Source organism: Prosopis cineraria, unplaced genomic scaffold (assembly GCF_029017545.1).
Source record: "Prosopis cineraria cultivar Desert tree isolate PC_DT_omini unplaced genomic scaffold, ASM2901754v1 PC10, whole genome shotgun sequence".
In the NCBI taxonomy this organism is placed as follows: domain Eukaryota; kingdom Viridiplantae; phylum Streptophyta; class Magnoliopsida; order Fabales; family Fabaceae; genus Prosopis; species Prosopis cineraria.
In genome coordinates, this window is record NW_026555341.1 from 9159275 (window position 1) to 9184037 (window position 24763).

The following is a 24763-nucleotide window of genomic DNA, read 5'->3' on the forward strand; positions in this document are numbered from 1 at the left end:
TGGTTTAGTTCAGTTTTTAGGTGGTTTGGTCTATATATGGATTAATTTTTTATATTTTTTAAATATATAAAACATATTCCCTTCATTAAAATATGTAATGTATTTTTTGAGGGGTTAAGTGTTAAAAAATATAAAATATTTTTAATTTTTTAAGATATAATTATTGTCTTTTTTAAGAGTGCTTTTATTGAATAAATTATTTTATATTTATTTTATGATAAAACACATGTTAAATGGGGGTAAATATGAAAAGATAAAGTTATTTTATAAAAAATAACTATTTTATTAGAGGTAAAATCTGGTTAAAAATATCTTATACTTTTAGATAGAGAAAGTATATTAGGGTGAAACATAATTTTTTACTCTCTCTTTTCTTTCATATTCTAACTTTAAATCACTTTTTTTACTTTATTATTTATGAATAGAAATGAACATCATATTTAAAATAAAAATATTCAAATTTCATTATTAATAAACATTAGAATATATATATTTATAAATAACATGAGGTAAATTTCATTATAAATTGCTTTGATGTTTATTATGAAAAGTAACTAGTTTAAAATAAAAAAAAGAAATTACATGTCTAAAATTATGTAGAAAATCATTTGTGGCATGACACTGGCACATGCATTTTACTCTTTAATAGTAAAATTGAGAATGAAAAAGGTAAGGATTATATTAAAGTATCTTAGGTTTGGGCTTGACTTCAATTTAAATTAAAATTTTGAAAATAAATACTACTAATTTAATATTAATTATAAAAAATGTATTTAAAAGATATGATTCAGGTTTGATCAATGTTTTTGAAAAATTGAAATATAAACCACACCATTCGAATTTCAATTTATAAAACCAAAAGAAACATTGCTAATAATCGGTTTTATTCAATTTTTATTAATGTGGTTAATTTTATTCTGTTCCGCTCCCGCTCACAGTCCATTCCCATAACCAGGAAACAAGAGTACTAGCTGCGCCTCCAGAGTCTATCTCTTCCAGTCACAGTGTCACTAGCACACTTCCATGGATTTTCTCTCACTCTCTCACTCTCATCCTGCAATGTCACTTCCCTCTCGTACCCTCTTACATTCTCTTTCAAGCCCTTCTTCCCCATCTGTCTTCAATAGCCTAATTTCCATGCCCTCTCGTTCCCTTCCTTTCAGAACATCGCTCAGGTGCTTGCTGTTTGCGGCTTCAACAAAATCACCTGAAAACGCAAGCTTTGGGCATGGACCTCAAAAATCTAATGCCTCTTTTCAATTTCTGCACCTCAGGCACCTGCCACAGCCGTGAGAGGCGCCGAAGGTGATGCCATGGGGCTGTTGCTGAGGGGGAGGATTGTGTTCTTACGGAACAGTATCGATGACTTTGTGGCTGATGCAATTATCAGTCAATTGTTGCTTTTGGATGCCCAGGATTCCACTAAGGATATCAGACTTTTCATCAATTCCCCTGGTGGCTCTCTTAGGTATGATTTTTCTGACCTGCTTGTGTATTGTCTGGTTGATGAGAAATGCTGGAGCTTCAGAAATGCTGTAGCGTATGATTTTTTAGGTGATTTTTGGAACTTCAGAATTTTGATTTTCATGTACTTGGAAGTTCTTTTTAATTGATATTTGGTTATGGGGTATGTAAAAGATTTGAAATTTAAGACTATGCCAGAACAAAAATGTAAAAGCATACGCTAACTTCTGATAAGGGGAACTGGTTATATGATGGAAGAAAGTGGACCTTTGCAGCCATATACATTGCTGTCATTAGAATTTTTCAAAAAACATATGGATAACATGTGAAAGATTGGTGTGAACTACTCTGGTTTACTCAATTTTCTTGGTTTGATTTATTTGTGGACCTTTTTTCCGCCAATGGAATTGTTTTCGGACTTGCTTATATTTTATATGCAATAAAAAGTGGCTGGCTGACTTGCTTACCTGTTCATACCGCATGAAACTCTGCACAAAGTGTCATAAAAATTTGGAAGGGCTCATGCAAGATCTCTGTTCCTCCCATTGTTATGTCCAATTTTAAGATGATCTTTATTTTGTTACTTGATGGATTCCTTTTCCCCACTTGGTCTCATGTTGCTTATGGATTCAGGAAAATATTTTCTTGCACGTCACCTCTTCCTTCGAGTGTCGAGGATAAAAAATGATCTATTTGTCTCCTACTATTTTTATTGTATGTATGATTTCTAACCAAACATTTCTTCTAATTGAAAGAAGTGCCTCTATGTTGTCATTTCTAGTGCATTATTTTCTCTTTCCTTTTTCATTTATAATTTGACTCAAATACACGGATCTTTAGATACAAATCCTTGTCCTTCTAGTAAGTTACAAAATGTTTGGCAGCCACAAGTCATTGCTTCATTTATCTGCCAGTTACAGCTCAACTTGCCCAAACTATATTGCTGCCTTTCCTTCAATGTTTCAAGGCATTTTAAAATATCATTAGCCGTACTTTAACTATTACATTAGCACTTTCTTGAGACTTGGTTGATTCCTGAGTGTAATGCCTTTGTCTACCTAGATTGACCTATTTAAGGGTGAAAATCTCAAGGTGTTCAGAAAATGGAGCCAATCCGTTGGGTTGAGTTGATATGGTCAGAAGGCCGCTGACTTGGGTAATTGTCAAACTGTGGATCTCTCAAAGACACACCAAACATTCATCATTATTTAGTTTAGTTGGTTAGACCTTTAAACAAGATTAGTAGTTCCTCCATGAAATTTTGGTCCCTGAAGTTTTAATATCCTTGTCTCCTCATTTCTGATGAAATTCTGTCTTTCACTAACCTCGTGATTATGCACTTTCAAGAATGGCAAATAGATTTCTATGCTCCTTGGGTTGTAAGTGCCAACAACTGTTATTGTTTGATGATATATACATCTGGGTAATTGAAACCTCAAGTGTTATAGTTATCTGACACTACAGGATTTGATTTGAAATTGCTCCGTTACTAGGGATTTTTTAGACCAGAGTTGCACCTAATATGTAGATTCAACCAGAAAACTGAGGCATAAGTTGCAAAGAAATTTTTACATAGATGGAACATGAGAGACAAAAATCTACTAGCTTGACTATAGCCGGTAAAATACACAACTGTAATTTTCTTCCTAAATGTAGGCAATCCATACACCAGAATGATTGGCTGATTCTTCTTTCTTTCCTTACATGGTCATTTGATCTTCATCATATTATATGCTTAGATTGAGATAAACCTCTTCTCTTTTATGTGTAGTTAGTCAACTTTTTAGTCCTGAATGCTGCTAAATACACGAAACAGAAGAATGGTTATGCTAACTCTAGTGTCATTTCTTCAGTTACAGCTCTTTCATGCATGCTTTGTATTTTTTTACGTGTTCTTTATTTATTATATAGCTAATTTCATTTGCCTTTGGTGTTATTTCTCAGTGCTACAATGGCTATTTTTGACACTGTACAGCTTGTAAGAGCTGACGTTTCCACAGTGGCACTTGGCATTGCTGCATCAACAGCTTCCATTATTCTTGGAGGTGGCACCAAAGGTAAGCGTCTTGCCATGCCTAATACACGGATTATGATTCATCAGCCTCTTGGAGGTGCAAGCGGACAAGCTATCGATGTTGAAATTCAAGCTCAAGAGGTTATGCACAACAAGAACAATGTCACCAGAATCATATCGAGTTTCAGCGGTCGTTCCTTCGAGCAAGTCCAGAAGGATATTGACAGGGACAGATACATGTCTCCGATTGAAGCAGTTGAATATGGAATCATTGATGGTGTGATTGATAGAGACAGCATTATTCCTCTCATGCCAGTACTGGAAAGAGTGAAGTCCCCACTAAATTATGAAGAAATAAGTAAAGACACCAGGGAATTCTTGACCCCAGATGTTCCTGATGATGACATATACTAGATTTTCATTATTGACAGTGGTACATCCTTTCTTGTTTCCCTTATGGAGCTAGCAGAGTACAAGGTTGTAAGCCAGAAACTTCTGTAGTGAAGTAAGGAAGATGTAGGCTTTGTGTTAGATTTGCGTTACCTTTTTTCCTTGGGCTGAAGTGTAAACCTGCACCCTTGGTATGCATGAGGAGAAAATTAGGGAGGAAAGAGTACTAAGAGGGAAAGCGGCAAAAATAGTAAAACAATTTATTATTTTTAGCAGTTTTCCTTCGTAGTATTCCTTTGTTCTTTATCTTTCTTCTACTTTTCCCTCCATGTGGACCAAGTGAGGAAACGTAGTTGTGTATTTGGATTGTTTCCTGTAGTTCTTTGTATATGTGATCAAGTCGAACCTCATGTTTGCCCCAAATGGCAAAGTCTCGTTGCATGAATCCAAAAATAAGAATATCACACCCTTGGGTTAAATATTTGTTGGTTTTTGGAGTAATTATTTTTACGATGGAAGATATCATTAATATATCAAATTCCTTTTTAACTAAAATATTATATTTATATGCTACTCCCTTCATTCAAAAATATAAGATATTTTTGGAGGAGTTAAATGTGAAAAAATGTAAGGTATTTTTAGTCTTTTAAGATATAATCATTATTTTTTTTTAAGTACTCATATTGATATGATTTTATTATTATAGGGTGTTTAATAGGAGTAAATATAAAAATATAAAATTAATTTAAAAATAGGTAATTATTTTATTGAAAGGTGAAATTTAGTTAAAAATATTTTATATTTTTTTAATGGAGGGAGTATATATTTTTTTAAAGCTTAATGGACGATATAATATGAAAATTTCAATAACATTGTCACATTATTTTGTTTTTCTTGCAGGATGAAAACAAAAGGCCAATATCTGTCTGCAAGTACAGTGTTCACTTTCTCACATCATTGTCAGTAATGAAGACTGCACATAACATAATTGGAACTAAGAAGCAGACAGCAAAATTGGGCCATTCATGTGATGTTTTAGATGTGAGTGGTGGCCAAATTTTGACATTTACCGAATTATCATATTTCAATAAACTCAATTCTAATTGGTGGAATGTAATATTGTTGATCAAAGCTATGTCTGGTTTTTACATTTTAAAATATCTTAGTATGCATTTTTAGTGTGGAGTTAACTAGTTACTTTTCTAATAAAAAAGGTAATTTTGCAACTTTTGAAAGTAAAATAACAGATAATGCAATTTTTAATCTTTTATATTTGGAGAGTTATCGACTTATTTTCTCAAATTTAATTTCTATTATTTTAATCATTAACATTTTATAAACTCCTTTAAGTAGTCTTTAATTTTATGAGAAAAATTAACACCATTAAATTGTACTACCATGACTTGTGAAAATATGAAATGATAATGTGACAGCCATATAAATTATATTAACGATGTGAAAAGCATGAATGCTGACTTGAACAAGGAAAAAAAACAACATATTCAAAAAAATTGTAAATCAAGAAATATAATTTGGATCAAATTAGGAATTATTCAATAGTAAAATCAATATCACACTGGCAATAAAGACTAGGAGATTTGGCTTTTATATGTTAATTAATTCATGTCTATATTCTGCATTAACAACTTAATTTTGAAAACTCACAGGAAGCACCCAATATTGTCTACTTTCTTTTATGTAGTTTAATTTTTTCTTTGTAAAAAAATGGTAAATTTGATTTCGTTATCCATGTTTTATATGATTTGAAATTTTGTCCTGTGTATGAGATCTTGGTTTTGTCTCCATACTAACCCGATATTTAAAATAAAAATGTTAAAAATTGAAATGATAAAAATTAAATTTAAATAATTAAATTAGTAACTTCACCAAATATAAGGGAATGAAAGTTGCCTTAACCCTAACATTACTCGTGGCATTTACTTTTTTTTTTTTGGGAATAAAAGTGGCAAGCTTAAAGCCTGGGGAGAATTATATAAAAGTAGAGTTCTATAATACAATCACAAAAGAAAACCACCAATTAATTGATAATATTTGTTTCTTTCTTGATTAAAATTCTGCATTCATTAGGAACGACTGAAATCAGCTGCATCATCATCTCCCCTTCATCCACACTCTTCATTAGGCAATCTGCAACTTTGAAAGCTCCTCTATAGGCATGATTTAGGCTCACTTTCCAGTCATCAAAAATAATATTTTTAGTATCCTCCAAAATATTTTTATATCTGTGTCCATCATCGCCACTCTTTGCATTTACTTTGATCAAAAGTAAATACCACATTTTGACAGAATTTAGCTGCTTTTCCCACACGAACAAAGCCAACAAATTCAAAGTGTTACAGAGTTCGCACTATCAACAGTCAACACGACAAACACACACCAATCTAACGTTGAAGCTGTAATGCTGCCGCCCCGCAACAGTTCAAGTCAACCTTTGTTTTGTTATTGCATCCCCACTTTGCCCCTAAAATTATCATTTTTCTTTTTTCTTTTTTTTAAAATTCAGATTGCTTTTTTTATTAAAAAACAAGTCATTTGGATCCAAAAAAAATATCAAGTCGTGCATATAGTGTGTTTCTTTTTTTTAAAAAAATATTTAATTATTTTGTGTGTTGGTGTTTCATATTAATTTAATTATATTTACTCATATATTAATAATAAAATGAAAACCATTTTTTTTATAAAAAATGAGTTCTTTTTTTTTATAACAATACAAGTCAAAATCACAAAAAGGTATTGAATGTAATTTAACTCAATTTGAAAACTATAATTTATTCAAAAAAAAATGGTGATTGCCGAATGAACGAGACTATTGATACAGAGAATAATGCCGTTTCAAAGGTTGACTCTAATATTAAAAGACTTACATATGCATCGTATCATGCAAACAAGAAATTGATTCCAAAACCAAACTGAATGTCACCCATTTCTGATTAATTTGTTGACTTTTATGCCTGCATTATTCATTAATAATATTCTAAAGAACCCCATTTTTGGTGGTCAAGCAGCACAGATCCATTGTGAGTTATTTAAAATCTGTAGCAAAGAATCTGCGCACTTCTCTTGTGTTTCCATCTGTTTTTTTTTTTTTTCTTTTCAAAACCATGTACAATAAATAGCACTCAACAAGAGATAGATCTAGCAAGAAGTGGTACGCTACGAGTACATTCCAAAACGAAAATTACCATAAAGTCTCTCATAAATATTCTAATTATTCAAAAATCCCGCCAAACATAGAAATAATGGTTCTAAAGACTTAATTGTGAATAAAATTAGACACACAATGATCAATTTGTTATGATTGAGTTAAAGAAGATAGAGACCCCCTTTTCAAATCATGGGCATTTTAGTCAATTAAAAAATGATGTCATTGAGTTTGGGCAATTTACTAGCACCAATATAAAAAATAGAAGGAATAAAGTTGTGAAATTTTTAAGCATGTCCCTTAATAAAAAATCTAAAAAATAATGTCATATTATCTTTTTTCTTTCATTAAAAGTAATTTTAAAAATATTTTTTTAAATATTATTTAAAAAATCACACTATAACTTATAAATAAAATTAAATGAATTTTTTAAAATGTGTTATATAAATAAGACTAGATAGTAAAATATATTTAATAAATTTTATTAATATGTGTGATTTTATCAAAAAAAAATCTTATAAATTAAATCAAAAGCAGTATAGCGCAAACATTTTTTATTATGCTAATGAATGGGAAACATGAACTCATTAATCATTAACATTAATTAATAGAACTAGGTAAATTATTGTGCAAGCAATGAGTACATGATTGCAACAGCGTTCATAAAAATAAAAATATTCTCTAATATTCAATAGTAATCACGTCAAAACCGGCGTGTACAATACTTTTGGGTTGTGATATCATAATTCTTCCTTTTTTTTATGTCAAAATTTTGGTATGATATTCTTAACTTTTAACTCACGTGTCACTTTCAATTGCAAACAACTTGCAACCACAGTTCCATTTATAAAAACTATTAGTTTATAGAACAGTTGGCCCTACGATGAGTCAGAAAAGGTCATGAAAGCGGCCTTTTTCCCTATATTTAAAAAAAAAATATCAATTGGTTACCTAAACAAAAAATTCGATTGCCAGTTCTTTATTTTCTTTTCCAACTTAACAGCTTATAAATTGAATTTAATTAAGAGAAGCCAAAACCCATATTTTCCCATACACAGCGCAAAGTATGAAAATGTTATGTTCGCCCCAATATGTTAATAATACACTTCTTCAGTTTATAAATATAAAATATTTTTAATCAAATCTTATCTTTTAATAAAGTAGTTACTTACTTTTCAACTAACCCTATTTTTTTATATTTACTCTTATTAAATACCTTATAATAAATATAAAGTCATTATCAATAAAAATACTTAAAAAAAATAATGATTGCACCTCAAAAAGTTAAAAGTACCTTATATTTTTAAACAGAAGAAATAATTTATTATCAACATTGGTTAATTATGATCACCTAAGTATGAGATCTCAAGTTATTGCACATGCAAAAAAATAGATTTGAAAAGTTTTTATATATATATATATATATATGGTTCTTGATCTAATTGTGTAGTATTCAAACATTGACAAGTCCAATTTAGTGTTTATCTTCTAAAAAATTTATATTTACACGGACTTTGAAACACATTCAAAAAGGCTTTTTTTTATAGCCATATGATGGTATCGAATTTTGGCAAAAAAAAAGAGTTAAATTTAAGTATTGTTGAGTCTAATTAAATATAACTCTTTCAGTTTCGTTCAAAATATATATATATATATATATATATATATTTTTTTCAGAACTTTTTTTTACATTCATACAAGCTTAAATTTAAAATCTTATATTTAAACAGTTGTAACCGATTCCATTACAAACAAACGCTTGCTCATTGGTAGATAGTTGTTTTTAGTTGAGTATGACAATACTCAAATATGATTTTTTATTGCATATGAAATAATAATATAAAAATGCATGATTAAAAATCATTAAAGGTCATGGTAATATTTAATTGAAACATCCATTTATATATATGCACTTCCCTGCGGTAAGATTTTTGAAAAATGATCAAAAATCTATATTTAAGTTGTGTGTTTTTTTTTAATATAATCAAATGGGTGTTCACTTGAAACAATGGAAGCAGCGTTCAGTGACGAAAGCAAAAGAATCTGCGTTCATGGATCAAAACGACCGTCGTGGCTTCCATGCTCAGGCAACAACGAAAGCGCCCTCTCAACGGCCACCAATATTTTAAAAGGTTAAATTATACTCCCTCTATTAATTTAAGTGGTTAGATGTTAAAAAAAAGTAAGATATTTTTAATATTTTAAAGTATAATTATTATTTTTTATAAAAAATAATTTTATTAAATAAATTATTTTATATTTATTTTAAAATAAAAATTCTATTAAATAGTACTAAATATGAAAAAAAAAGTTAATTTAAAAATAAATGACTACTTTATTAGGAGTAATATTCGATTAAAAATACCTTACATTCTTATGGAGGGAGTATTTTTTCCTATATCTTTTTTTAAACAAATGTTGGATACTCTATATTAGTAAATGAGGTATTTTTTCTTTTAAATTATTTTTTAGAAGAACAAAAATTCTCCTTTATTAATGATTCATTAACTTTGTAATTTTTTTTTGTCATGTAACTTTGCCATTTTTTATTAATATGGCATGTCTTTTGATATTAATTTATCCCTAAATTTTTTTTGAGAAACATTGGGCACGTTAAAATTTTATCAAAATAAAATTTAATAAATAATTTTAAAATATTTAATTTTAAATATTATTATTTATAAATATTTATAAAAAATTTTAAATTATTTTTTAAATATTAATAATCTAAACTATTTTTTTAAAATTTTATAGATGATGTGTAAATTATATGTGGAGATTTGTAAATAATAGTAACAACAATAATTTTTTCAAATAAATTATAGAAAATATCAAACAAGTGATACTTCAATTTTAAATATTTGTTAATTTAATTATTAGTTGATAAAAAAATTACAAAGGATGACCAAGAAAATTTTATTGACTTAATTAATATTAATTTTCTTAAAAGGTTAATCTCTTAATAAATATTAAATATGTTACTAATATTTATTAAATTTTATTTTAGTAAAATTGTAGGGTACCATCAGTATTAAAAAAAGAATTCAGAAATAAATTAATACTAAAGAACATGACACCTCAGTAAAAAATTAATAGAGTTAATAGATTACTAATGAAAAAATGTTTTTATTTTTCAGGTGCTCAGCATTTAAAAAAAAAAAGGTATTATAGAAAAAAAAATACCTTAACCCTTTTTTAAGTCCAATATCTCAATTAATTGTTGCTCGACGTCCCTTTCGTTCTGTGATCATCCTATTATCTTATTTCTCAATTAAAAATGGGTTCCTTTGCTCCGTTGAAAAGCTAAAATCTTTTTTTTTTTTTTTTCTGTCAGTTTTACAGACCACGCGGCTTCTAACTGTTGAACACTTCGAATTACCGCCGCACGAGTTTCATTTTCATTCTAAACAAGAGACAAAAGAAAACTACACAGAATCTTTAGCATAACCTTTCAGTTTCACTCATACCTAGATGCCACCATTCTGTGTCTCCTTGTTATGCCTCCTTGTTAACCATAGTCAAACTCAGAACTTTCTGAAGTTTCACGGCCAGTTTAAACGCTTCACGATAAAATAGTTCATATCTGTAGCTAGCTGATTAATTTCAAGTTCCCTTTTTTAATATTAACGGAGAATATGCCAGGTTGACTGAATTCAATGACGCAGGCTTATGGCCTTGTGGAGTTGAGTTTCACAAATAATATAGCCATGAAACGGTGATCTTTATGTCTGAAGAAAAGAGTATTGAGTATTCATTCCTTTGGTTTTGGAAAGGTTTGCCGTATGGTTGATGGCACTGATTTCAGCTTACAATTTCTATTTTGAAATCCGAAAGTGCTGATTTAAACTTGAGTTTCGAACAGTCAAGCAGCTTGAAGCAGTTGAGTTGAGAGGGGAGATCAGAGGCAGAAGGAGATGGAAGGAAGGGGCTTTTCTGGGTTATATAAGAACACAAGTGAAGAGCTGTTTCTGAAAACAGTGATGGAGAGTCCTATTGGAATGCCAGCACCAACCATGGAGATGTTGGGTTTCAAGGCTGTTTCCCAAAGTTTTCGCACAGATAGCGAGGAGCTCTTCAAACGCTGGCTAACAAATGCAGAGGCAAGCCTATTACTCTAGATCATATCACAGCTTTTGCTTTCAAGCTCTCACAAACCCTGAGTTTTCTCTCTGATTTCTATATATATATATATATATTCAACCGCATATGCTAGTTGACCTTCTAGCATTTTAATCTTCGACTAAAGCAATAGTCTTTGGATTTTTATTCAGAATATCATCTCTCTAGTTTTTAAGATAAACTTTTTCGATAGAGCTCAGATCTCCTTCAAGTTTATATGCATTAAACCGCATATGCTACTTCACTTCCAGTATTAAATTCTCGGACAAAAAGAATGAACTTTGAGTTTTTGTTCAGAATATCATCTTGCAAGTTTTCAAGATGAACTTTTTCTGAAGATCTGAGCTCCATGAAGTTTCTACCTCTAACAAATCCGACTCCTCAATTGATGTATCTTTGTTTCTTTAATCAGGGTTACAATTCAACAAGCATAGGACATAATAGTCGATTGTCACAGAGGTGAGTCTGTCATTGAAACACACACTTTAGAAACGTGTCAATTGGGTGCGCTTCAAAAGTTATATTAATAATTTATTATTGTTCTCACAGTCTTATTATCTGACACTTTACCTTCCCTCAAATTTTTACTTGGTTGTTTGTCAGTTTTCCTCATTAAGATTTCATGTAGTCCCACCTGAAGCTTCCTTCCTGATTTCTGTCCAATCCTGATATCATGATTCTGTTGTAACTGCAGGATATCCACTGAACTAGCTAGTTTGTCTAATCCACAACATGCTGGTGTCATTTCAGAGGGAAAAGGCAATGATAAATTATATACACAAAATAACCTTATGGTCAATGATGCTTCTAATGATTTTAGTCAAGCTCCTATCAGGTATATGCAATATTTTTTTTCTTGGAATTTCCCTCCAATTTATTGCTGATTCTTAATTATCTTTATTGTAACTCGTTTGATCAAAAAACAGTTATTGTGATTCAGAATGCAATATATATTATTCATCAAGTCTAGAGATAATATATACAGGTTTGGGAATAAATGGGATCCCACGATCAAGCCTAGGATATCAGTGGAAACATAAAAATAATGATCCTAATATCTTTGACTATTCTACCAGATATTCTCTCATAAATGACACTAAATATTTACAATAATTACAATTCTATCCACAGTTATGCTTTAGATTAGAAAGTACTTTTGTAATTGGGTTTACTGTCAATTTTCATCAGAGATCCTGCTGATACAGAACTGCAAGCTGGTAACTTATTCTTGGCAAAGGTTTGTTTATATCAATAGTATATTCATTTTTCCTTTTTTTTTTTTTGACAAAAGTATTCATGTTTACTTAATCTGCCCTTACGAATTCAGGCTTGGTTTCTTAGTGATCAAAGAATGACAAGAAGCCGATCCTCTGAATTGAGGTACTGTTATCATCTTGCATATGTTCATCCAACTCTCACGGTCTAGCAGTTAAAGCCTAAATTGTTTTTTTGTTATATATTTTTCACTTTCATACAATGGTCATACATGATACCATGAGATATTAATTTTTGTTACCGTCTGTCTCACAATTGGATTTACTTTTGATTGTTCAGAAAAATTAAAGTTTTGTACTTTCATTAATATGAGTTCTTTGTCAGGCGAAGGTATGTTGAAATGCAAAATGCTCAAGCAACACAAGGCATGGAATCCATACACGTGGCCCCTCAGGATGGCAGTGCTGACACATTGAAACAAGAAGTTTCAAACATAAATGGTTTTGGTTATCTTTCTCCATGTGAGCTTCCCAACCAGAAGGCTACATTCATGTCTCCATCAAACTCATCTTCATCTACCTTCAATACACCACAAATGGGTGATGCAGATAAAGTTTCATCTTATGTGAGCATGCTAAAAGGTACATTAGAACGTAAGAGACTCAGCAACCATATAGAGAAAGAAGCTGCAGAGGATAGCTCCAATGGTATCTTTGGTGCTCAGGGTGATTTTGCCAAAACTGGTTTTATGGCAGGACAAGAAAACTGGATCTATCAGAAGCCAATAAGTTTTCAAGGTGCATCTAATGGTCAAGTTAAGGACCATGGAGTCCCACAAACACTTGAAGAATCTATGAACCTTGACATGGATGGTTTTGCTAATCAGACAAACCCAATATATGTTGGAGCAGCTTCGCGAGAACCATCTCAAAGCGAATCTTCTGCTGCTGCACCAGTAGTTTCCTCTGGTTTAGATGCAACTGAAGGTCCAAGCATCTCAAGTCAAACGCCTTGTGAAAGCTCATGGAAACAAGTGGGAGTGAGCAAAAGTTCAGAAAATAGAGCCAAAGGTATAAATATGATATGATGACAAATTTGCATGAATGCTGCCCAAACTCTTTTTCTGACAAATAATTATCATTTAGGTCAGGAAAACAGAAGATTTGTCCCTATTTTATTTCATTTTCAAACTTTGTCCATCTAATATAGACTTCTTGGACTTGTAGGTGTCAGAGAACAGATAATGGATAATCTGAAAGATGATCGGAAGGTATATCCTTTACTTAGACCAAATGGAACTTGTGCTCTATAATTATGGAGTGATCACGGAGATTTTTGCTTGTGACAGTTTTTTCCTATAATAATGTTTCAAATCTTAATTATGCAGAGGAGAAGTCTAGAAAGATATGGATCTGTAACATCAGCTGCACCAGGTAACGATCCATCTCTTAATACAGTTCCCATTCTCTAAGCATACACTACAAATTAGATTACCCTCATTACTTGAACTATTCTGATGCTTTTGATTGTACTTTCAAATACCTTGGATTCTCTTTCATAGTGCTGCTACTGTGATTAGAGATATAACATTATCATCAAAACATTTCTTAACCTATATCATAGACCCAAATAAAACCAAAAAGTTCCATCATCTTGCAATCAGAGTTGTTCGTGAGGTTTATTACATATTCCAGATGTTATATTCACTTATAGATGCATAGCATACACTAAAGCAAAGGTTCAAAATAATTATGCAGAGGACAAGGGAGATGCAACAAAAAAGCGTCGAGTGGAGCGCTCAAGGAAGTATGTGAAACTATAAATATACGGACGATCTCTCTTCCTATATAATACTGTTTTTAGTTTTTGTTACAACAGTGATTCCTAATATCTCCATTCTGACTCGTTAGTGTCAGTAAGCAAAAATTCATTCCTTTTGTAGTAATTTAAAGGGATAATGAAATATTTGCTCTTTTAAGTTTGTCTCAGATATCAATTTAGTCCCCGAAGCTTAATCTTTATCAATCAAGTTCTTAAAGTTTCATAATCATACAAAATGACATCCCATGTGTATTTAGGATTATCTATCTTCAACCTAAACATTAAAGCGTCAGTCACCCTGCTTACAAGTATCTTTCATTCACGCCCTAACCCATCCTACATCTCTTTCAAGCCATAGGGACTAATTGTGTATAGATGTGTAACTTTAAGAACTTGATTAATAAAAATTAAACTTGAAGGACCAAATCAATAATCAAAGCATACTTGAATGATTAAAAGTTTCATTATCCCTAATTTACAATTGTCACTTGCTCATTTGCTTTCCTGCTTCCTGTTCTTGCACACTCCTCCTTCACCTTCTGGAACTTGAAGGCTTTTACAATTATGTTAAACAGCTTGCATAATTCCTGATGGACCATTTACTGCGTATGTTGAATCATATCAGAATTAAAAGTTAAACTTTATTTAAGAGGCTCACCATGCATCTGAAATTTTTTTGTAAATGCAGCAAAGTGCACAAAATTTTAACCAATTTAATCATGACCTGGTCATGCAGAATGGCTGAGGCTAAGGAAAGGAATTCAACACCACCAGTTCCATCGGATATGCAAGCTGTCTTGAAGCGATGTGAAAACCTTGAGAAGGAAGTTAGATCCCTAAAACTCAACCTGTCCTTCATGAATAGGTAATATAAATAAATTACGATTATGTGATTAAGATAGTATTTGTATTACAGAATCACATGCAAGAAGAAGTCATCTTATCTCAGTGGGTGGGATCTTATTACAGAATCACATATAACTAATTAACTATAATTGCCTTCCCTGAGTCCCTTTGAGCACAGAGAATCATGAATTAATGTTAAGGACTTGTACTTTGAATTTTCAGGAAGGATTCTGAGCAAACAAAGCAGATAGAGGAACTTCAGAAGCAAAATGAAGAATTAGCAGATGAAAAGGAACGCCTTTTAGAGGAAATTGAAAGGATTGTATCAGAGACTGGCACGATTTAATCTTTGTTTTACTTCTCAGTAATCTTTTATCTTCCTCATAAACATGTGGCTTAGACACGCTACGCCAAAAAATTTCACCATGAAGTCAGAGTTTTCGCAACCTGATTGCTGGTGAACCTCCGGAGTCTCCGTGCATGTGCTTATCACTGAATGTCTCTCTGAGTTGGCCATGTAATAGTAAAATACTAAATCTAACAGTAATTAATGTTGATTGTGATTTTGGAAGCTCGGTCTAGGACAAGATTCCAAATATTTTTAGCAAAGTCAGTCCCTTAGCATGAGATAATGACGTATGCAAGAAAATTATCATGACACTTCAACAAAACCTAAAATATTCGACATGTTCGACACCTATTTCTTTAAAATTTAAGGCAAAGGGAGGATTCTACAGGTGTTTCTATAAAGCATTATCAACAAATACGTGAAAAAAAGTAAAAAATAAATTATTTTCGAACATCAGAGTATTGTAATTGTCTATTAAAAAACTTGATGACAAAAGCAATAAAAATCAAACAACTTTGTCATTTAATTTTTCATTAAGAGATGCTAAAAGCCACATGTAGGAGTGGAATTGGATAGTCATCATGTTCAATATCTTTCCCCATTATCAGCAATAGTTGGAAAAAAATGTAGGCAAAATACAATGGTTGATGACTCTTGCCAAAAGACAAGGTGATTGAATATAACTGATTTGAGATCGTTTGGAAGCCAACACATAAGCAAACATCACAGTACAAACAGATTTTGAAATGCAGCCATTACATTTCATTAATCAAGATTTGATTCAATTTTAAACTCTATAAGACAGTCGTTTGAACTATACAAACTTCTTTCTACGCTGCTCGTTTACAAACAAGTCTATGAAGCCACCAGTAACACAATAATGCTATCAGCTGCAGCTATAATGTTACAACTTACAAGGTAATTAAATGAAGGGGCATGGCACTTCAATAAAACAAGTGCCACAACTTATGAAATCCTAAAACCTGAATATATCCATGAGCCCGACACTCTTCCAATGCTGAAGCCGACCAAAGCAGAAGCAGTTGATGAGAACGCCATTGTCAGGTTGAGGAAATCAATATGTGGCAGAAACTCAATGCGATGAAGAAAGCAGCCGCTGAATGAACCTAAGAAAGGCTATGGAGATCAAAGAAGTTGAAAACCCAGTTACCACCCCAGCTATCATTTCCCACTTCAAAATCTTAACCCTTGCCTTGCCGGTAAACCAGGAATTCACCATCTCTATGGTCCTGATGGGTGATCCAGACAACAATTAGAAAAGAAAAGGAAACTTTATTTATATGATATGCTATTCAAGCATATCCACAGATCAATCAAACTATTTTTCCAATAAAGTTAAGTTCATGAATCAGACATAGCCCCAAAATTTATCGTTTTGTACACGCGTTGGAATATAAAAACATATTTGTCCAGTTTTTTATTCAATACGTAAGATTGAAGAGGAAAAATAAGAGGTAGAATTCCAATATAACAAGCAACCCACTATTTCACTTTTACGTAGGGTTGGTATGGCTCTCAGTCTCCCACACAAGGACAGGCAATGCATGTGAATTGGTTATACTTGCTCCTCCCTTCCCCATTTTTCAATCCAATCCAAGAACTCTTCAAATGAATAGAATATGAGAACCATCATTCTTCTGGTACAATATTTAATAAAGTTAAGAATTTTTTTTTGATCCAATTGCAACCATAAAATTTATGACAGAAATACATCTGAGGTAAACATAAAAGGGGGCACAGCTAACTGCAACTGATGAGAAACTTTTATGAACATTTGGAGGTTCATACTTTTTTTTCCATTTTCCATCACCATAGAATGTGTTGAGTCACACATTTAGAGGACATTTCATTTCAATATTAAGAAGTACAATAGCCTACAGTGATATAGGAAAACATGAGAGATAAAAAACACCCCCTGCTGCACAGAAAAATCGAGATGCATTTTCTCCTCGTCTTCTTTGAAGTTCTCCGATGACAATTTAGTTCATGTATAGCACACCAACCAAATCGCCAAAGGTCATTCTAGATGCATTTTCTTCGTCACAAAGATCATCCATCCTAGGAATCTGATCCAGCCTTTATTTGAACAATTGACAGATGTGTTTAAATTGAAAACAACCTTTGATCCAGCTCTTATTTGAACGGAATGATACAATGTTAAGAATGTTTACTCAAGACCCTATATTCTGAGGCGGCATTTTATAAACCATTTAGGTAGCGTCCTGTGATAACTGGCAAACGAGCAAGTAATGCAATAATTGGTATGCAAGGGATAACAAGTACTCACAGAGTGAAATATTGTCTAATTGTGTCCATGGTAGATTTCTCATCGGCATGGCAACTAAAAAGATCATCTGGATCTAATCGCACTTTGGGGACACCAGATGTGTACCAGCAGTTATAAGTCTCATTGACCTGTCCAAGAACAAAGAGAAAAGTTCTTTAAAAATACCAATACTGAAGACCTAAACTAGTAATGATCATTATAAATGACATCATAAAGAATTAAGACATATTCGATGAAGTCAGGTCTACAAACATAAATTAATCGAGACCAAAAGTTGTTACCATACCTTGAATTTATATTGGGTCAGCCATGCAGCACCAAAATTGGGCCTGCAATAAAGAGGAAGGGGTTCATTTGGAGCCTCTGCGAATGCATGCATTGTCTGACCAGAAAGGACATCTTTATATTCCACCTGAAAAGGAGTTGAAAACTGAATTGTGTTAAGCCAAAGAAAACATGGATTGCAATGCACATAAGCATCTGTATACAGAAAAACGAAATTTGAACTATCAAAAGAAAAACGTGCATGACATTAGAATAAAAGGCACCAAAAAGCAGAAAAATTAAAACTTGCCAATATTAGCAACAACTAAACCGATATGCTCTAATACCTTGAATATGGAAGCCCAATAATAGTCATAATAACAGCGAAATTTGCTTCTTTGAAGAGGATGGGATATATACTTTGCTTTATAATTTGATAAACCAAAATTACAATTCTTGGATGACCTTATATCAACACCTGTAAAAGAATACAATGTAGAAAAAGTAAGTTCTACAAATAATAAATCAATGTGAATTTGACTTTATAGAGTAAATGAATATTATCAATTCGAATAAAAGTCAGACTGAAAAATCTAAATCAAATCAATCATTAAATTATTAAAGCAGTGAACAAGTTTAAAACATGTAAAGGGCGTGAAGCTTCACAGCAACATTTTTGTTTCACACCTCCTAACTCTAATAATGCCGGATCTGACAAACCTCGTAATCTAAATGTGTTCATTGCAATAAAAAGTTTATGCAGCCCATGTCTCCAACTCTGCAGTTAGGGCACCCCCAAAGTTAAACTTAACAATAAACACCTTCTACACCAATAGAAAACAATAAATCTAACTACCTACCAATTTTTTTTCAAGTGAAGTTTCTTTTGACACATTAGGGCCATTGTAAGAAAAATTCCAAACTAATGCAAATAACATAACCCTTTCAAATTTTAATTTGCCCCATTCAAACCTTATCTAAAATCTTGCTAGTCATATTGCATGGAGTAGGTTTCACCATGCCTCTCTGGTGGGATTTTTGTTCAGATTCCATAGATATCCCATTTTTCACCAGCTTCACCATAAACTCTGGCCTCTCCATTATTGACAATGATGACAACGACAACAAATCTTATCCTACTAGGTAGGGTCAGCTAAATGGATTGCACCATTGTGCTCTATTATCAATCAAGCTTTTAAGAATATTGTTAACTAGAAGTCTCATTCAACAACTTCCATAAATGTTTTGGTTTGCCTCTACCCCTCTTTACAAAGCTCAAGATTATCTATTCCACTCTCCTCACCGCTACCTCCCACAACCTTCTCTGTACATATTTAAATCATGCCAAACGTTTTTTCTACCATTTTTCCTTCAATATATCCACATCCACTTTTTCTCATACATCCTTATTTCGAATTTTATCTTCTTGTGTACGCCCGCATGCCTATCTCAACATTCTTATCTTTGCTACTCCAACTTTATACTTTTCCTGTCCTTTTAAAGTCCAACATTCACTGTCATATGACATAATTGGTCTTAAAGTAGTTTGAAAAAACTTCCCTTAACTCCTTTAGCCTTTCTCTAATTAAATCACTAAGCTTTCCATTATTGAATTCTCTGAAAATTCGTGTAACTACCTTAAAATTTATAAAAAGATATTTTTAACCATATGAAACTTTTGAGGCGTCACCACAGGGTTGAAAGGTGGATTTCTCCATATTTAAAACCTTTAAAGGGAGATACCAGCATCTCATTAACAACAACTCTTGCAAGTCTTTCAGCAAACTACATGCATACTTGTGAATTTTCTTCAGAGAGAGAGAGAGAAGTAGAATCAGGGACAGAACCAGGGATTCTGACTTAGCTGCCCCGCTAAAAGTATTTCACCGGTCCAACATGAGTTCTTATTTGGATAACTCACTGGTCCAATATAAATTAGTATTGACGAAAGCGATGAGTAGCTAGGATTGTGTAGATGGGTGCACTACAATCCGTCGCTGAGTAGAAATACAATATTTGGAATTATTCACAATTAGGGATTACTTTCTTAATTTACTGAAAATAACATCTAGTAGGGTGTAAGACCAGACCGCATTATAACCGGACGAGAGTAGGGAAATAAACGACGAACAGGCCAATAGGTTTTAGTTTTAGCTAGGCTCTTCCCAAACTACTTTTCTGAGCTGGGTTCAGCAATAAAAACTTAAAAATTCTAATTCTCAAGCGATGCCACGCAGAACAGTACGTTCGCTGTATTTTCACGCTAATTATCAGAAAAAGCAAAATAAAACACTTCCAGATCCAATGAAGCTTAACTATAAACTAGACATTTTAACGAAGGAAGAAAAAGCTTACCGCTAGATAAGATCTTACATTTGGAAGGAAGAGAAATAGGGTTGGAAATTGATAAATTCGTGCTCAGGACAGCTGTAAAACCAACCAGAAAGGGAAGAGATAAGAAGAATATGATGGGAAGTAGAAGGCCGACAATCCACCGAAGTGTGACAATCGAGAAATCCTCCTTCTTGTGCCCTTCCGATTCCGGGACCTCCTGGGTGGAATCCATTTTTCTAAGAAAACTAGGAACTTGTCTACCCGCCGGCCACCGGAACCATTTATCCGGTGATCGGAGTTTTGCACACGTAGATGAGAGCGTTGATCTATGCGGCCATATGCAATCGATGCATATTTACCATTTCGAAAAAAGAAAATGAAAGGGTTTGACATGGAAATGGCCAGATGGGGTTCGATTCCCATGCATCAAGTCAAAGTCGCTTATATTTAATAACTTATTTTTTATTTTTTAATCCATGTATATACGATCAAAAAAACCCTAAAAGTTTAATCGTAACGATTTATCATAAATATTGATAGTGATGATTGATTATGCCGAAGCGTTTAACCAATCTCATCGAAGTTGGAATGTGCTTGCATAAATGCACAGCATTTGAAGTGCTCCCTCTACAGTATTCAATACCATAAGATAATTTATAGAACCTTTGCCTAATTTTTAATATAAGATTCTTTAAAGCATTGATAATTAATAAGTTGTTCTCGAAAATACCCACATGTCTGATATCTAGTTGATTGATTTATTGGGATGGCATTTTTAACTCATAAATTTCACTCCAAAATGTATAAAATCCCTTAAATATTTCAAATTAACCTCCTAAAATTAAAAAAAAATAACGTTAGGAGGTTAATTTTAAACATTTAAGAGTAAAAAAATTACATTAATTACTATTTTAATTAAATTTAAATATGTCATTTTTTGGATTAATTTTATTTTTCAAAGCCCCACAATTAATTACTATTTTATAACAAAGTTTTTCATGTTAAATTAAGAAAAGTTACATAAAAACTTACATTGTATTTTATGTAAACAAATAATAAATGTATGAAAATTCTATTATTTCTTAAACATTTGCTTTTGTACTAGTTTTATCCATATTTTTTTAATGGTATATAATTTTCTTTTATTAAATGCTATTTTTTTTATATAATTCTTATGAGTGATAGCTTTTAGATAGTAATTTTTTCAATTATTTAATATAAAATATTATTTTAATTGATAAAAAATAATAAAATTATAATTTTTCTCTTAAATTATATTAACAGCGAATAATTAAAACAATGTCACTCAATCAAAAAAAAAAATGAGAGCGCGTCATGTGTGTGTTAAAAGGACAAATTGTAGTTTTTGTATTAAAAATTTGATAACAATGTTTCCCATGACATATGACATATGTATTTCATTAATCTAACATGACAAGTTCTATTAATAATATAACAGAGTTAATTAATAATAGATGATTTTGAAAAGTAAAATTAAATATTAAAGGAGTTAATTTTAAATGTTTAAAGATAGGGATCATATATAGTTGCATTATGCATTTTAAGCTAAATTTAAAATCAAAGTTAATAATTTTAATTAATGATATTTTAAAAGTGATCGTGTTTCTTAACTATATGAGTTAATTAAAAGTATCTTATGAATATAATAAAGGAGTAAGGCAAAAGACATTCACCTCAGTCTACACAGTGGGCAATTTTAATTGATTATGTGTTGAATAAGTCAATTAATAATCTTTAAAATTACACTACATCCTTATTATATATATATATATATATATACACTTATTTTAGAGGTATCTCAATTAAAAATATTATTAATATTAATTACATTCTTAATTAAAGATATTTTTTAAAAAATCTTATTAATTACATGTTAAAAATCCAAAATATTTTATATTTTTAACATAATGTTTAAAAAAATGTTTTTATAATATCAAATGAAACGAGTATCTCTCCCTTAATATGTCCTTTATTTAAGAAGGAATAAAACATATCAAGACACGAGAGTTCAACCCTGCAGACACGTCTTACTATTCGTTAGGCACTTAGGGTCCACCTACTATTGTTTGTTTATTTATTTATTTGCCAAACGCTCTTATTTATTTATTGATGATTGATGATTCTGAAAGATGACAGTGTACAAATGGCAGCTATGCATAGGGAGGTCGTAGGCAGGTGTGGCTTGTTTCTCTTTGCCGCGTGAGTTTTTTATAACATCTCAATTTAAATTTTAATAATTAATTTAAGTTAATAAAAAAAAAAATAATATTTAGAGATAAAAAAATTAATAAAAGATTATTATTAAATCCAATTTAAGATATAATTCTAAAAAATTTAAAAAAAAAAAAAATAATTAAAAAATATTATTAAATTATTATTATAATAAAAAAAGGAAAACGTATTTAAAAAAAAAGGAGAAGAAGAGAGAGGAAAGAGTAAATAAAAAAAAATGTGGGACCCACTGAATTTTTATAAAAACTCACCCGTTTCCTTTCGTTTCTTCATTCTTCGTGTGCTTGAGCTGAGACTGAAAGAGCGTCTAGTTTCACCGGTGCGGAGATCTGAGTTTTTAAGGTAAGAGTTTTTAATAGGATATTTAGGGTGTGATTTTAAGCTTTTCAAGACTAAGTAAGTGTTCTAAAATTTTTTCTTAGTCATCCTTTTTCTTTGGTTTCTGAGTTTGTAGTGGTAGAAAATTTAAGATCTGGAAGAGGGATGAATTTATGTTGAATAAATATGATTTTTGAGGTTGTCAGTAGTATAATAAATGTTCTAGAGTATAAATTTATTGATGATCTTTGAATCTGTGGCTTATGGATCAAATTCTAAACTAGATCTGAAAATATATGTTGATTTATTGAGGTTTAGATGATTATTTGGGACGAGAAATGAATTATTATAGTTATAGGATTATGATTCTAAGCTAGAGATTCAATTTTTAATTTTTGGGTATTTTAGGTACGAATTTATGAAATAAAAAGAAAATTTTGACAATAGAAATTAGTTTAGAAGTTGATTTTTAGATTATTAATGTTTATTGATAATTAAAAGAGGAGTTAAAAATTTTACTTAATAGTATTAACTATAGATTTGTATTAAGATTGAAATTAGGAATTATATTATATTTTTAATTCTATTATTAGAATTATTTTATTAGTTTCAAAAATTGAAACTAATATTTATAAATAATATGTTATTTGTAGATTGTATTACTGGTGAAGATTGTGGTGAGAGAGAAATTTTAAGGAATAATTTATTGAAAAAGCCACAAGGTAACCATGCTTTTAATTTGTGATTAGTGTTACTTCATGTTAATTGGGTGATTATTGAGAAAATTATGAATTTTGTAATATTGTATAATGGCATGTGGGAGGTAAAAATTTATCTGAAATGCTATAGTGTGTGAGTTGAAGCCAATTATAAAATATTTTATATTGAAATTATTGATATAAAAATGTGTTGGGTGACTGTAACCCAACTATGGTTGAGTTAAATTATTTAAAAAATTTTTTGGTGTGTTACAATTTTGGTATCAGAGCTACATGTTTCAAATTCTTATAAATTATGAAATTGTTATACATTAACCTAGTTTATTGGCAATATACATTATTAAATCATAATACTTCTCCATTATTTTCTTGTCTTGAGATTAGTGTTAACTTAACTATGTGACTTCCATCCTTTAGGAGGGGAGAGATGGTGTCCAAAACTAGGAGAGGTGGCGAAATTGCTGGTGATTCTATAGAGCCAATAGGAAATGACATACCTTCACTGCCACAACCGGAGCCCACACAGCAACAAATGGGGCAGGGCGAGCCTATACAGTCACAACTAAGGCAGGATGAGCCAACCATGAGGCAAATGATGGATCTACTATATAATCTTAGTGACCGCATGAAGAGACAAGAAGAAGAGTTGGCCGCTTTAAGACAATATAAGAGAATTCCAACCAAGAGGGAAATGGCCAACAAGAAGGAAGCCATACCAAGGTATTTAATGCGAGCCAATCTGCTGATGTAGGCTCACCTTCCTATTCTCATCATGAGACTAGTCCGAAGAATGTGAGTCTCCACTCTGAGCAATAGACATCCACGATCACAAAGATCTGAAGTACTTTTCGTAAGTTTAATCCTCCTACTTTCGATAGAAATCTTAAGCCAGCGGTGGTTGAAGAATGGATAGATCAATTGGAGAGTATTTTTCGTATAGTTGTGTGCACTTCTAATCAAAAGGTGCAGCTGGCAATATTCCTACTACAGAAGAGTGCTAAGAAATGGTGGGAAACATCAGGACCGAAGGATGATTCCTCTCTTACTTGGGAAGATTTTAAAGCCATATTGTTCGAGAATTATTTTCCTACTGCACTGAGAGCAGAAAAGGAGGCTGAGTTTCATGCATTCCGCCAGGGTGATCTAGATGAGGATGAATTTATTGAACAATTCTCAAAATTATCTA

The 24763-nt window shown here is 31.5% G+C and overlaps 2 protein-coding genes and 1 pseudogene across 5 annotated transcripts; 2 read left to right on the top strand and 1 right to left on the bottom strand.

Annotated features, from left to right (window-relative positions):
• Positions 1 to 966: 966 nt before the first annotated feature.
• Positions 967 to 4347, top strand: LOC129323177 (ATP-dependent Clp protease proteolytic subunit 4, chloroplastic-like; annotated as a pseudogene).
• Positions 4348 to 10474: 6127 nt separating this feature from the next.
• LOC129322311 (protein CYCLOPS-like) lies at positions 10475 to 15603 on the top strand. 2 transcript variants are annotated; one of them, XM_054968569.1, is made up of 11 exons: positions 10480 to 11131; positions 11563 to 11609; positions 11845 to 11985; positions 12339 to 12387; positions 12478 to 12530; positions 12750 to 13435; positions 13592 to 13635; positions 13753 to 13798; positions 14123 to 14171; positions 14923 to 15051; positions 15255 to 15603. In XM_054968569.1, the coding sequence occupies exons 1-11, from the start codon at positions 10946 to 10948 to the stop codon at positions 15376 to 15378; spliced, it is 1554 nt and encodes a 517-aa protein (XP_054824544.1). In that variant the 5' UTR covers positions 10480 to 10945; the 3' UTR covers positions 15379 to 15603. The 2 variants fall into 2 exon arrangements, 1 of the variants encoding a protein (XP_054824544.1); XR_008596248.1 differs by lacking the exon at positions 14123 to 14171 and having other exon boundaries at positions 10475 to 11131; positions 15255 to 15393.
• A 538-nt stretch (positions 15604 to 16141) lies between these two features.
• On the bottom strand, positions 16142 to 20699 carry LOC129322312 (uncharacterized). 3 transcript variants are annotated; one of them, XM_054968572.1, is made up of 5 exons: positions 20327 to 20699; positions 18301 to 18431; positions 17976 to 18119; positions 17690 to 17817; positions 16142 to 16631 (listed from the first exon to the last, which is right to left on the bottom strand). In XM_054968572.1, the coding sequence occupies exons 1-5, from the start codon at positions 20517 to 20519 to the stop codon at positions 16475 to 16477; spliced, it is 753 nt and encodes a 250-aa protein (XP_054824547.1). In that variant the 5' UTR covers positions 20520 to 20699; the 3' UTR covers positions 16142 to 16474. The 3 variants fall into 3 exon arrangements, with proteins under 3 accessions (XP_054824547.1, XP_054824545.1, XP_054824546.1); XM_054968570.1 differs by having other exon boundaries at positions 20309 to 20697; XM_054968571.1 differs by having other exon boundaries at positions 17976 to 18101; positions 20309 to 20694.
• Between the last annotated feature and the right edge of the window lie 4064 nt (positions 20700 to 24763).